Source organism: Elgaria multicarinata, chromosome 1 (assembly GCF_023053635.1).
Source record: "Elgaria multicarinata webbii isolate HBS135686 ecotype San Diego chromosome 1, rElgMul1.1.pri, whole genome shotgun sequence".
Classification (NCBI taxonomy): Eukaryota; Metazoa; Chordata; class Lepidosauria; order Squamata; family Anguidae; genus Elgaria; species Elgaria multicarinata.
Window position 1 is genome coordinate 105,952,390 of NC_086171.1, and position 13,132 is coordinate 105,965,521.

At 45.1% G+C, this 13,132-nt stretch overlaps 1 protein-coding gene across 1 annotated transcript in view; it reads left to right on the forward strand.

Annotated features, from left to right (window-relative positions):
• Positions 1-13,132, forward strand: part of CACNA1E (calcium voltage-gated channel subunit alpha1 E) — a 287,767-nt gene that overhangs the window by 176,878 nt on the left and 97,757 nt on the right. Inside the window, exons 9-13 of the mRNA XM_063134500.1 lie at positions 790-843; positions 4,762-4,848; positions 6,179-6,388; positions 9,803-9,915; positions 12,064-12,176. Of these exons, the coding sequence (XP_062990570.1) occupies positions 790-843; positions 4,762-4,848; positions 6,179-6,388; positions 9,803-9,915; positions 12,064-12,176 (577 nt within the window). The remainder of the gene's footprint in view (positions 1-789; positions 844-4,761; positions 4,849-6,178; positions 6,389-9,802; positions 9,916-12,063; positions 12,177-13,132) is intronic.

The following is a 13,132-nucleotide window of genomic DNA, read 5'->3' on the forward strand; positions in this document are numbered from 1 at the left end:
AGAAAGCACTCTGACCTCATACCCAGGAATCTGAGCTCTCTTTCACACACACTCCCCCTCGTAGTCAGCATGGAGAGAACCAAGCTGGTTGCCTCTCATATCTCAAAAAAGGCACCTCAGAGAGGAGGGAAGGGGGATGTGCTGGTGGACAGGGAGGTGAGGGGACTGGGGAGGCCATCTTATGATGTATCCTCTGGCCTCCCCAGCCTCCTTCCCTCCCACTTTGACATGCCCCAGCTAGATGGGAGAAAATGCCCGTCTAGCCAAAATACATAGCATGAGGAGCATGGAGGTGAAGAATACCTCCACTGTTCCGCCCGCTCTGCATTGGATGGCTGTAACCATCCGAGTTCAGAGGCTTATGGTCATCCTGGATAGGATTGCGCCCGAAGCCACTTTGGAGCTCCCTGGTGGTGGCGCTAATAGGAGAACCCCTCAAGCCAAGCAGAAAATAGGTGGTCTCCTCCCTTGATCCTGGCCCCTCATCCTGAACTTGTACTCCTCTATCTGGAAATCCTGAGAAAGAGGCTAAACACCTGCAGCTTTACGTCATATCCTGGATCTTGGTAACCCTGGATGTTATAAGGGCATATTTCTCTCTCATGTCAGAATTACTCCAGTTTGCTTTATGAATATCCATCTACAGGTGTGTTTTGTATGTTCTCTTACATCTTGCACCCTTCTTTTTGTAACCCCTTCCCCCCCCCATTTTCTGCTATGAGATCTACAAGTTATTGCGTCTTGACAGCCATATGCATAAACTGTTTATCTTTATGCATTTTTGTGTAGAGGAAGTAATGCTGGCTGAAGAGAACAAAAATTCTGGCACATCAGCCTTAGAAGGTAAGCGGGGGAAAACCCCTGAGCATTCAATATTCCTTTCCTTGTATTGGATTTACAGTTGCTGCCACAGGTATACGTAAGCTGCTAACAAGGCACGTTTATGGCTGGAGAGGGGGTGGAACTACATGCTTGGCAGCAAGTACAGGTTTCTCTACCACGCCCACTGTGTATTGTGAAAGCAGCTAGAGCTGGAGGAAGGTGGAGGGAAGGTTTGAAAGGGAGAAGCATCAGGACAGGAGGAATAAGCTTCCCCCCCCCCCCGCACACATACACACAAAGGGCACCTTTAGATTAAAGGGAAATCACATTTGCTTATTGTCACTTTGCTTCCTGCTTCTCTTTCACATTTAAATGAGCTGAATTACACGGGAGGTGAGCAGCGACCACATGGTCTGTAATTTAAAACTCATATAGTTGAATGGGACAGTTCCCTCTAGTGGGTGTTTGGTAGCGCAACTTGGACTACACACAACAGCAACAATTGGGATATTTCAGAAGGATCAGGTTTTCCAAGGTTTATTTTTAAGCGAAATAACCAAGAGAAAGAGCGGGAGATGTGCAGGAGGCTCACAATATCATCAAAATGACTTGCAAACTTCTGTGAGCGGCCAGTCACTAGCGTGCTATAAATTGCTCATTTAAAGAAGACCAAAGTTCCCCATTGTGTTTCCTGGCCTAGTGGAAAAAAGCAGGAAAGAAAATGTGGTAGGTGAGGGAAGAGTTAAGCCTTCCACTTCTGTCCTGCAACTGCCCTCCCCTTTGGTTTGCACCTTGGGATTCCTATGTCTATCAGCAAACATCTACTTCCATGCACAGCTGCGCATTATCAAAGTAAAGGAAAACAGATACTCCACAAATGCAAACAGGTGAAATTTCGCATTGGTGGAGTATCAGGAGAATGGTTGGGGTCGGAGGGGAGAGATTAAAAAAATCCTAAAAATCAAGGCATGAATGGAACTGCTTCAATCTTGGCATGGCTAGTGCCCTCCTTAAGAGCTGTCACTGTACTGAGTTTCATCTCTTTCTCTTTAAAAATTATGCAGATGTAAGCATTTTTTTAATTTCCATTTTAAAAATTCCTAAAAATCAAGGCATGAAGGGATTTGGCGTGGCTAAAGTCCTCTTTAAGAGCTATTACTGTGCCAAGTTTCATCTCTTTATCTTTAAAAATCACGGCGCTGTAAGCATTTTGGTTAGCCGCAGATGTCAGTATCAAAGCTACCCCTCACCCCATTCAGCCTCTTCCAAATATGGAGATGATCAATTAAGAAAGACACACACACACACAGAGCATTGATGCCTGAAAAACTGTCAATAATTTTGGAGACATTAGAAGCTCCAAGTAATTGCACAGTTTCAGGTTGCTGTATTATTGTATTTGCCCAGAAATTAAAACCTATAAATATATAAATTAACTGCACGAGGAAGGATAACTTAGACAGTGGGCGGGTTGGGGCAGAATATTTTACTGGCAAAATAGCAATACAGGTGAAAAGATACATAAGCTGAAATAGCTCAACAACGCACAAACGTGAAAGTACCCAGCGCTAGACTCCCTAAGGGAATGGAGTGGAAAACCATGGATTCAAAGCGGGGTGGGCGAGGAGAAGTAGGTGTGATGGAGCTCTAAGGATGAGAGGCAGAGATGTGAATATTTTAAATGTATAAATAATTCTAGCAATGTGACCGTGCCCAATGAAGCCCTATATTGTAAGGCCTACTATGATATTTGGACAATGTGCAGTGCAAACCTATGCATATTAACTCAGAAGTAAGACCCAATGTGTTCAATGGGTTTCAACCCTAGTAAATGTGTTGAGGATTGGAGCCTCAGAGTATATGTACATATGCCACACTTGCAGCCCACTATGAAGCATGTTCACTCAAAAGTACGTCCCATTGATTTCAATGGAGCTTATGTCCAAGTATGTCCAAGCTTATGTCCAAGAACCTCGTGTGGCACAGAACAGTAAAGCAGCAGTTTCTGCAGCTGAAACTCTCCCTACGGCCTGAATTCGATCCCAGCGGAAGCTGGTTTCAGGCAGCCAGCTCGGGTCGACTCAGCCTTCCATCCTCCCGAGGTTGGTAAAATAAGTACCCAGTTAGCTGGGGGAAAGGTAATAACAGCCGGGGAAGGCAACGGCAAACCACTCCGCTATAAGGCCTGTCAAGAAAACGCCAGCAAAAGCTGGCGTCCCTCCAAGAGTCAGTAATGACTCCGTGCTTGCACGAGAGGTTCCTTTCCTTTCCTATGTCCAAGTAAGTATACTTAGGATTGTAGCCTCAAACTGGTTTAGTGGGCATTCTCTCTGGCAGTTCTGTGACGTTTGGCAAAGGCGCACTAACACAGGGGTGAAGAACCCTTTTCAGACCAAGGAATACATTCCAATCCGGGAACGGTCTTAGGGACCACATTCCTTTTGGGGTTTGGGAGCAAAGGTGAACTCTGTGTGGCCAAAGGCAGACTTGGCAGGACCAAAATGTGAATATTACCAGTTTTAAGCCTACTCAGAAGTAAGCAGGTGTCTGCAGGTCTACTCAGACGTAAGCAGGACTGACTTACTTTCAAGTGTCATCCAAATGCCAACCTTCTGCGTGAGCACCAAGTCTACTCCCAAGTGACCAGATGTTTCCCCTCCTTGCCCTAATAGAATTCTCAGTGATTCATCAAGCTACAATTCCCAGGATTCTGTGTGAAAAATCATACTTGCTGTGGTGTAGATATTCCTTTAGTTTCAGCTACCTGTGTTGTAAAAGCCACCTCTGCTTTAATTTTCCCACATTCTTTTCCCTGAAGAATTGTGAGCTGCCAGGAGGGAAAAAATACTTTCATATGGAAATAGGGCCATGTTCTCTTCCTGTTGTACACTCTCATGCGTGCACACTTCTCCTTATGAAGAGAACAAGCAACTCACACTTGTTCTCAGAAACAGCCCTGCTTTGACTATTTAGGACAGGGGGCAGAATCCTCCAGCCTGTGACACCTTTGGATTCAGCTCATGACCCCTATCCTCAGCCCTGCCCTCCAAGTATGGCAATTAGGCTGATAAAATGGGAGCCATTTTCTAAGCCTCCGTGCCACATTGGTGGGGGGATTTTGAGGGGGGGGATGGTAGCTGAGGAAAGAAGAGTTAACCCTCTCTGCATACTGCTAACCCACCTCCCCAAATCATCTGCCCTTTGGGGCAATTAAGGTTCCATGAATGAGAACTTTCCTTCTAGATCTAATTAGCAGACTCAAGGTGTGTGTGTGAATTTTGGCAAGGAGGGAAATGGAGAAAGAGAGACAGAAGGGGAGAAAGAGTAAAAGTGGCAGGGAGAAAGGGGGAGAGAGAAGTAGGTGTCAAAAAGAAAACAGGTAGTCCAGATCCAGCTCTTACTCCACCTACGTTTGGTTTTGGCCTGCCTACTGCTGATTCCAGCCACACACACCTCTTGTATGCAGCCCCCAGGAGATTTTCAACAGAAAAAAGGTTCCCTATCCTGATTAAGGCACTGTATACTATTATCAAAATGGCCATCATTATTATGGTGTGTGTGTGTGTAAGGGAGGGAGAGGGGGAGTACTTAAGGCCTGTATAGTGGAAAGGACCCCCACCCTGGGTAGAGGGCCCATTTTGCCCTCATTGGAGCTGTGTCCCCATGTACAGCGCTTTCCTTTTCCCCAAAGAAATGAATGGCTCTTGGGGTGCTGTAGGGATGGAAAGAAGGGCTCCCTGCCCTGGTGACTGCAGCATTCAGAACTGAGCCTGCTTCTGCCTGCATAGCCCCACCTCTTTTTCTGCTTAACCTCATCCTGAGGTTCTGTTGCTTGGTCATTCCAGAGTAAAGGTTGGAAATTTGGCATTGCCCCAGAAGGATGGCTGTATTACTTTTCTCTTTCTCTCTCTCTCTCTCTCCCCCCCCTTTCATTGCTAGTTCTCAGGAGGGCAACCATCAAAAGGAACCGGACAGAAGTCATGAATCGTGACTCTAGTGATGAGCGTGTAGATATCTCCTCTGTGGGTAAGAGGGAGCCAGTCAAAGTATGTCCTTGACCCAGTTCTTCTTCAGTTCAGAGATGCTCTTATTCTTTTGACCTGCAATGCAAAATAATACATTGCCAAAAAGCATGAAATAGCAATAACCAAATAGAATCGGAAGAGGCAGAATAGTCCTTTGTTTAAGCTCCAGGATTGCAGAGGGTGCCATGCAGTCAGGTGAGAGGTGCCGCTGCTGTGCGTGCTTCTCCCACTACCCTTCAGTACTGGAGGTAATATATTGTCTTCATAATTAGTAGCCATTTGATAGCCTTCTTCTCCATGAATTTGTCTAATCCCCTTTTAAAGCCATACGTTTGTGGCCATCGCTGCATCTTGTGGAAGCGAATTCCGTAGTTTAGCAATGCACTGTGTGAAGAATCTTTTATCTGCCCTGAATCTCCGACCATTTAGCTTCATCGGATGTCCCAGGTTCTAGTATTATGAGAGAGCAAGAAAAAAACTCTTCCTTATCTATTTTCTTCACACAGTGCATAATTTCATGCACTTCTATCATGTCTCCCCTTTCTTGTCTTTTTCCCCTAAGTTAAACAGCCTCCCAAAACTGTAACAGAATGAGAGAATAACTCTTGAGTGGAATAAATAAAGCATACAATACATTCCAATAGCTGCACCCAACTCAATTTAATGCAAAGTATAAACAGTCGCTAAATAAATTGTATAGATTCAGAGATTAAAACAACAACCATTAATTGTTCACAGCTTTGAATCTTTTTTCGAATGGGTGTGTACCTATTCATGCACAGCGAGTCTTCAAAATGCAGTCTAGGCTAGTAATACTATATTTTAAAAAAAGGAAAGAAAGGGAATTGCTGCATGCATACAAGAAAAGGCAGGCCACATAGGAGGCAACACAAAGATCAAGTTGGCCAGACTGCAGGAGCTAGTGTTCAAGGATTAGTCTGAATCTGGGATGCTTGCTGGAATTTATGGGTCCTATGGCTGTGGGGCTAATCTCTAGCAAATGGTAAGCCCTAAGCATGGGATGAAAAGGAGCTGAGTTCTAAAAATCATATTTTTCCTCATTTATCTAAATGGTTTTTATACAAGCCTATGTGCACCCGAGCACACACGCAAACACACGAACACACACTCACAGCTGCCAGTTCTCCCTTCACCACTGCATTGTGGGCTAATGTAAATCTAGTTGTGCATCTCGTTCAAGGTGTCTATAGCATAACAGACTTCCTCTGTATTTATAGGCACTTGGATAGGAGGGGATTTAGCTTGAATGTTTCCTCCTCCACCTTTGGTCCAGGTTTCATCTCACATCTTTCTTCTTTGCCCCACTGCAGGCACCCCACTCGCTCGCGCCAGCATCAAGAGTGCTAAATTGGATGGCGCGTCATACTTCCGGCACAAGGAACGGCTCCTGCGCATCTCTGTTCGTCACATGGTGAAATCCCAGGTGTTCTATTGGCTCGTCTTGAGCATAGTAGCCCTCAACACTGCCTGTGTGGCCATTGTCCATCACAACCAACCTCCGTGGCTCACTCACCTCCTCTGTAAGTGATGGGCTTGGGTGTTGTTTATGCATCACTCTTGCAGCAACAGCAGCAGCAGAGAACAAATCAACAAGTCCAGAGACAGGGACTGCTGTATGTGTAAACAAAGACCTGTTTCTTCCAGGAAACACAGACATATGGCTTAGTTTTGTCACTACCAGGAAAAGGGACTGACTACTCCCTACCAGCCTTTTGCTGACTGATGAGCCTCACCCTGTTGTGACACCAGTGCAAATCAGTAATATACTCCAGGGAAGTTATGTTGCTGGAAAAGTGGCACACGACTAGAAACAAGTCCCCTTCCTAGCTGCAAAATTAACACTGAGTATGTACAGTAGTGATAATTGTCAAAGAGCAACTCATGGCTTTGGTGATTTTTCAACTTACTGCATAGGATTTTTTTTTAATGCTATTTGACGTTGATTTGTTCTCCTACCTGCTGCTGCTTTGGACTCAGTCTCATTTGTGCTCATTGCTACTTAATCTGAGTAGTTAGGACAACCCAAATTATTTTGCTTATGATGTCACATTGCTTCATTTGGTGTGATGACATCTTGAAAGCCTGTAAAGAAACTTGTGTATGCAAAAATGGTGCCAAAAAGAAGAAGCAGCCAGGAGGACAAAAGGTCACTAAACGGAATATAGACAATGAGCTCCTTTAGACAGAGGCCTTTCTCCTGCGATTTATTGCTTCTACCTGTTTTGGATTCTTTTTGGGATACAAACCATTTCTCTTTTTATGCATAACGTTATATCCCATATACACGGGTGTGTGGAGCCTGGCAGATGTTTCCGGATGTCTACGCCTCTGGCATAGCCCCTCTCCTCTCTCGGCATGAAATGGAACACTTCTCTCCCGTGTGTATGCATGGAGATTGAATACAAAGGGTTACAAGTTTTCCGGGGAGTACTTGCATGGCAGAGCAACTCCCACCCCTTTGTTAAGCGCTGATTCTTCACAAGTTCAGAAGTCTGCAGCTTTGGAGGTCTGCCATCCCACCCACCCCAAATTGTCTCTGTAAAAGCAAGCAGTAATACTTTTCTCTTTATTACCTTTAAAACCGTACATGGTTTGGGTCCAGGTTACCTGCGGGATCACCTTCTCCTGTACAATCCACCCCGCACACTCAGGTCCTCTGGGAAGAATTTACTTCAGTCAGTGAAAACTAGGCTGACAACCATAACCCAGAGGACCTTCTCTTCTGCCGCTCCAAGTCTTTGGAATGGCCTGCCAGGAGAGATCCACCAACTCAAACGTCTTTCTGATCTCTTCCGGCAGGCCTACCCAGTTGAATTTTAAAATATCTGGCTGTCATTTTAATAATGTAGTAGTTTTATATGTTTTTAATCAGTTTTACATATTTGATAGTATTTTTATATTTGATGTTGTTCCCTGCCTCGATCCAGAGGGAGAGGTGGGTAATAAATATTAATATTATTATTATTATTATTATTATTATTATTATTATTATTATTAAATGGAAATGAGTTGCATATGCTCACATTACTTACAACCACCATCCCCTTCCCGGTTGCCCATCTGGTTAAGCATTCCTGAGATATGTAGCTGAGCAGGGCTTGGCTCCATGCTGTACTAGTGAACACAACTGGCTGCACCTCCGGCATTCCCAGTATTGTTCCCAGGAGCAAAATGGCAGAGGGGCAGGAGGTCAAAGGTGCAAGAGGAGACAATCCCAACTGATCATCAACAATGCTGCACCGTCCAACACCCGCCCACACAAAGCAGGATGTAGTGCAATGGGAGGAATACATGGGGAGTCAATGGCAGTTTCATGACATGACCACAAAAATAAAAAAGAATACTGCATTTTCCCCGTACCAAAATAACATGGGAAAAAGTGGGGGGAGATGTGAGACAACCACGGCCTGGCAACATCGCTGGAAAACCGGTGACCAAATAATGATGATCGCATGAAAAAAATGCCCATCTGAAGGAGCTCAATGTGAATGTTCGGCATGGTGAATATATTTTATTTTTTAGCAATCAGTATGGCTGCTTTGAATGTGACCCTTTCAAAGCTAATATCCAAATTAGTGAATATTCAGCACAACCCTGCTTGTGATCTCGAAGTACTCCTCACTAACAGAAGAGGGTTAGACTTGGGCCCTATCAACACAATATATTTTTTTGTCAGCTGGTGCCAGTTCTACTGTGCCTCTAACTTGCAAGATCTTCTCTGTCGTGGTCCAGTTTGGGCCATTTTGTTTTAGGCAGAACCAGGTGTGGTGGTATACGCTCGGATTTACTTTGCACCAACATGCTCCTGTTTAGTGTTAGCAGAAATGGCTGAATAAAGCAGTGCTTGTGCCTTAATTGCTGGACTAATCTGTTTGGAGGTTCTGTTCATAACATGCTTTGGAAAGGCTTCACAAATAGCTGTTGCAATATGTATTAGCAGGCCGGGGGTGTGGGGGGAAGTTCCAGCAGTTTTTCTACCATTCCAGCCTGTTAGCCAGATTGGTTCACATGGTCATGAATGTGAGAACACAACACTAGAACCCAGAGGCATCCAATGACGCTAAATGGTGAGAGATTCAAGACAGATAAAAGGAAGTATTTCTTCACACAGCGCATAGTTAAACAAGAGGACATGATGGCCATTGACTTGAATGGCTTTCAAAGGAGATTAGATAAATTCATAGAGGACAGGCTATCAATGGCTGCTAGTCCTGATAGCTGTATATTACTTCCACTATCAGATGTAGTATGCCTCTAAATGCCAGTTGGTGGGGAACATGAGCTGGAGGGTTCTGTTACGTTCATGTCCTTCGTGTGGCCTTCCCATAGGCACCTGGTTGGCAACTGGGGGAACAGAATGGTGTACTTGATAGGACTTTGGCCTGATCCAGCGTGGCTCCTTTTCATGTTGTAAGCACTAAGTGCACAGCCATGGAACAGGGAATAATCTTTGTTCAACAATCCTGGGAGTGAACTCTTGCTTAGAAACATAAGAAGTGTTATCTTGGATCAGATAACAGCCCAGCATTCTTTGCAAGAATCCCAGCAGCCAGCAGGCAGTAGGTGGTCCACCGGAACTTGCCTAGTTGTCCACCAGTTGACTGTGGACTACTTTCTGCCCACACCTGTGTTAGAATTAATGAGACAGAACTTACTGGAGAGTTAGCCAGGGCAGCCATTTCTGTTATCAAAGACACATTTTTCCTAGAAGCTACAGTTCCAAAGATGGCTGCAGTTCCAGGACCCTGCTCATATAGCCCAGTTCACACTGACTTTTCTCCACCCTATTGTGTGCCTGCATGCACAATTATGAGGACAGATTTGACAGCGTTAACCAGCTCTTTGTGGGTGTGTGATGCATTATAAAATTTGGTCCAATAACGGATGAGGAAAAACAGAGATGGAGCTAACGCACCTCAATTTATTTATTTCAGACTATGCAGAGTTTATATTTCTGGGGCTCTTCCTCCTAGAGATGTCCTTGAAGATGTATGGAATGGGACCACGCCTTTACTTTCATTCTTCTTTCAACTGCTTTGACTGTGGGGTAAGCAGTACCCAGATAAGTCACACAAAACAAATGCAAAAGATCTAGAGGATTTCTTGAGAACTGCGTTGATGTGAATAAGCCCCTGCGTGCCAATGCAAATGTGGTGTCATTGTAACATTTCCAAGAGCTAAATTACCAGCTTGTCAGGGCAGGGCGGAAACTCCACACTAATTTGAATTACGCTGATTGTTCCTTCGCAAAGTCCCATCATGTAATCCAGCAGTATGTTACAAAGAGGGCCTTTCTTCAAGCTCACTTTTTTTAATCAGTAGTCAGGGGACAGTCTCCATCCCTGCGGGAGACCTGGGAGAGGTGATGTGATTGTGGGATGTGGATGTCAGTGCCACTGGCACAGGCGAGGGGGATGGCAAGAGATTGTTTTGTTCTAAAGGGACAGGAGTGCCTCGACACACTTCCAAGTAGCAATAGCTACCTGCAAATCCAGAAAGAGAAACAAGGTGGCTACAAGAAGATGGAAATCTGAAGTGGCATAACTGGGGAGCTACTGATAAAGAATAAGGAGGTTAAGGAAGAATCCCCTTTAGCTCTGCCTTCAACTGCAGGAGAAGGAGAAAGACAAAATGGTCTTCGGAACCTCCTTCCCTCCCTTTGAGGCCACAGGAAATCATTGCTGAAACACCCAGTGAGCAAGATGTAGCGATGGGGCGAAAATCCGCCTGGGCTCATGAGGGGAGTGGGCGTCCCTGCATCCGGCCCTCCCAGGCCCCAGCGGACACACCGGGTGGATTTTTGCCCCATTGTGCCTGCGGGATAAAGGGGGCGGAGGTCAGGGTGGAAGTGAGCCCTTTGTCCTTTCCCCCCTCTCCGGTAATGGTGCCTGCCATTAACGCAGCAGAGGAAAATATGCAATTTCTCCAGCCTAGGGGAAATTGTGGTTCTCTCACCCCTTCCTCTCCCAATGGGAGTCTTGAAGGCCCTATTAACAGGGCCTTTAAGGCCTCCATTGGCGGTGGGGTGGTGGGGTGGCTGCCATTAGAGTGGAGGCGGGAAATACGCGATTTCCCCAGCCTTGGGGAAATTGGGTTTCCCTACCGCCACCCCACCCTGCTCACCAATCGTGGCCTTAAAGGAGCATTTAAGGCCATGATTGGCGCAGGGAGGAGGGAGGGAAAGCACATTTTCTGGGGCCTCCGGAAAGGGTGCAATTCTTCTAGGACGGCATTAGCATCCCTGGGGAGTTGCGGACTTTCCAGAGGCCCCAGAAAGTGGGCATTGCCAAGCTCTCAGCTGGGTATCAAGACAAGAGTATCTCTCCTCAATACGCAAGCTTTTGTCTCCCGCTTAGTGTCCATCTTCCATGCAGCATTTTTTCTTGGATATCACAACTTCAAAACACTCTGGGCATATCTACACCACGGATCTAAACTGGTTTAAGAACCATTCCCCCTTCCAAGGAAACCATGGGGACTATAATGGGGGAAATGGGGGTGGAGGAGGCTCCAACGGAAGAGGCTTGCTGTCAGCACCAGATTACATTTCCCAGGATTCTTTGGGAGAAGCCATGGCGGCTAAACAGGCACAAAACCAATATAGGTGTGTCGTTTAGATTGGTCCTCAACAGCTCATTATTATTTTTTACAGTTTTCTGATTATGGATTTTACAAGCCACCTCAAATGCCAGATGGGGAATAAATATATAAAAAGAAAGAAAGAAAGTCACATGCTCACTGTTATTTATTCATTTATTTTATTTATTTCAGAAAATATTCATACCGCTTTTCACTTCAATTCAAAAAGCAATTCTCACTTATTGCAGGGGTGGGCAGAGGCACCTTGTTCTTTAATTCTTAATTAAAGAATTAATTAAGAATTAATGTCCACTCGCCTGAGCCACTGTTTTGCGCTTCGCTCCAGTTGGTGGACCGCGGACTTCTAGTTAAAAATAAAATGGATCCCACAAGCCTGAAGTCTGCCAATCTTTAATTTACTGCATTTTGTTTAGGATGGGATTAGAATCATATGTGTGTGGTGTGTGTGTGGGGGGGTGTGAGAGAGAGAGAGGGAGGGAGGGAGGGGATCAGCAAATGGAGCACTTGTTGAGATGTGGGTGGGCTTGGTGGTTTCCTTTTCCTTTCTAGTCATGGGTGATTCTGTTCTTTCTACTTCATGTGTTCGACTGTTCAGGTCACAGTGGGGAGTATCTTTGAAGTGGTTTGGGCTATCTTCAGACCAGGAACTTCATTTGGAATTAGTGTCATGCGAGCCCTGCGGCTTCTGAGAATATTTAAAATCACAAAGTGAGTAGAATAAAAGGAATGAATGTCCCCATTTTCTCAAATCTTCTTGAGTAAGTGGCCATGTTTGCACATAAAGCTAAACCATGGTTTGTTGCTTTAACCATGAATTGTCTTGCAGAGGAGCAAGCAAACTTCAGATTGTTTTCTCTATTTCTGGTTTATTATTTATTTATTTATTTATTTATTTATTGCATACTTATATTGCCCAACACCCTAAGCTCTTTGGGCAGTTTACAACTGAAACCATAAAATCCAGTTTGAAATTTAAAATCACATAAAACCAGAATAAATTACAGTCCAGGGAAGGCTTGTTTAAAAAGATATTACCATATATCTTTGATTGTAAGACGCCATCGATTGTAAGACGCACGGTAATTTCAGTGCCACCAACAGAAAAAAAGCTTTGATTCTAAGAAATAATAAACGCATCCGCGATTCTAAGATGCACCCCGTTCTTAGAGATGTTTATATGGGGGGGGGGGGGGAAGTGTGTCTTAGAATCGAAGAAATACAGTACATTTTCTGCCTTCCGAACCACACGAGGGAGGGTTTTCCAGAGGGTGGGTGCCGCTACAGAGAAGGCCCGCTGTCAAGGTTCTGCACAACGGCATTCTCTTCGTCTGGGAATGACGAGCAGGGCTTCCTTTGAAGATCGTAAATGTCGCCTGGGTGTCTGCTAGGTATCCTGGTCCCAAGTTGTTTAGGGCTTTGTAAGATAATAGCATAACCTTGTACATGGCTCGGTAGCTGACAGGCAGGCCAGTGCATTTCTTTTAACACTGGTTTTATGTGGGCAGAGCTAGGTGTCCCAGTGAGCACCCTAGCTGCTGCGTTCTGCACAACATACATGGGTAGCCCCTCAGAGCGCATTACAGTAGTCTAATCGTGAGGTTACCAGTGCATGAATGACTGGGGGTAGGCTATCCTTGTCCAGGAATGGGCGTAGCTGGTGTACC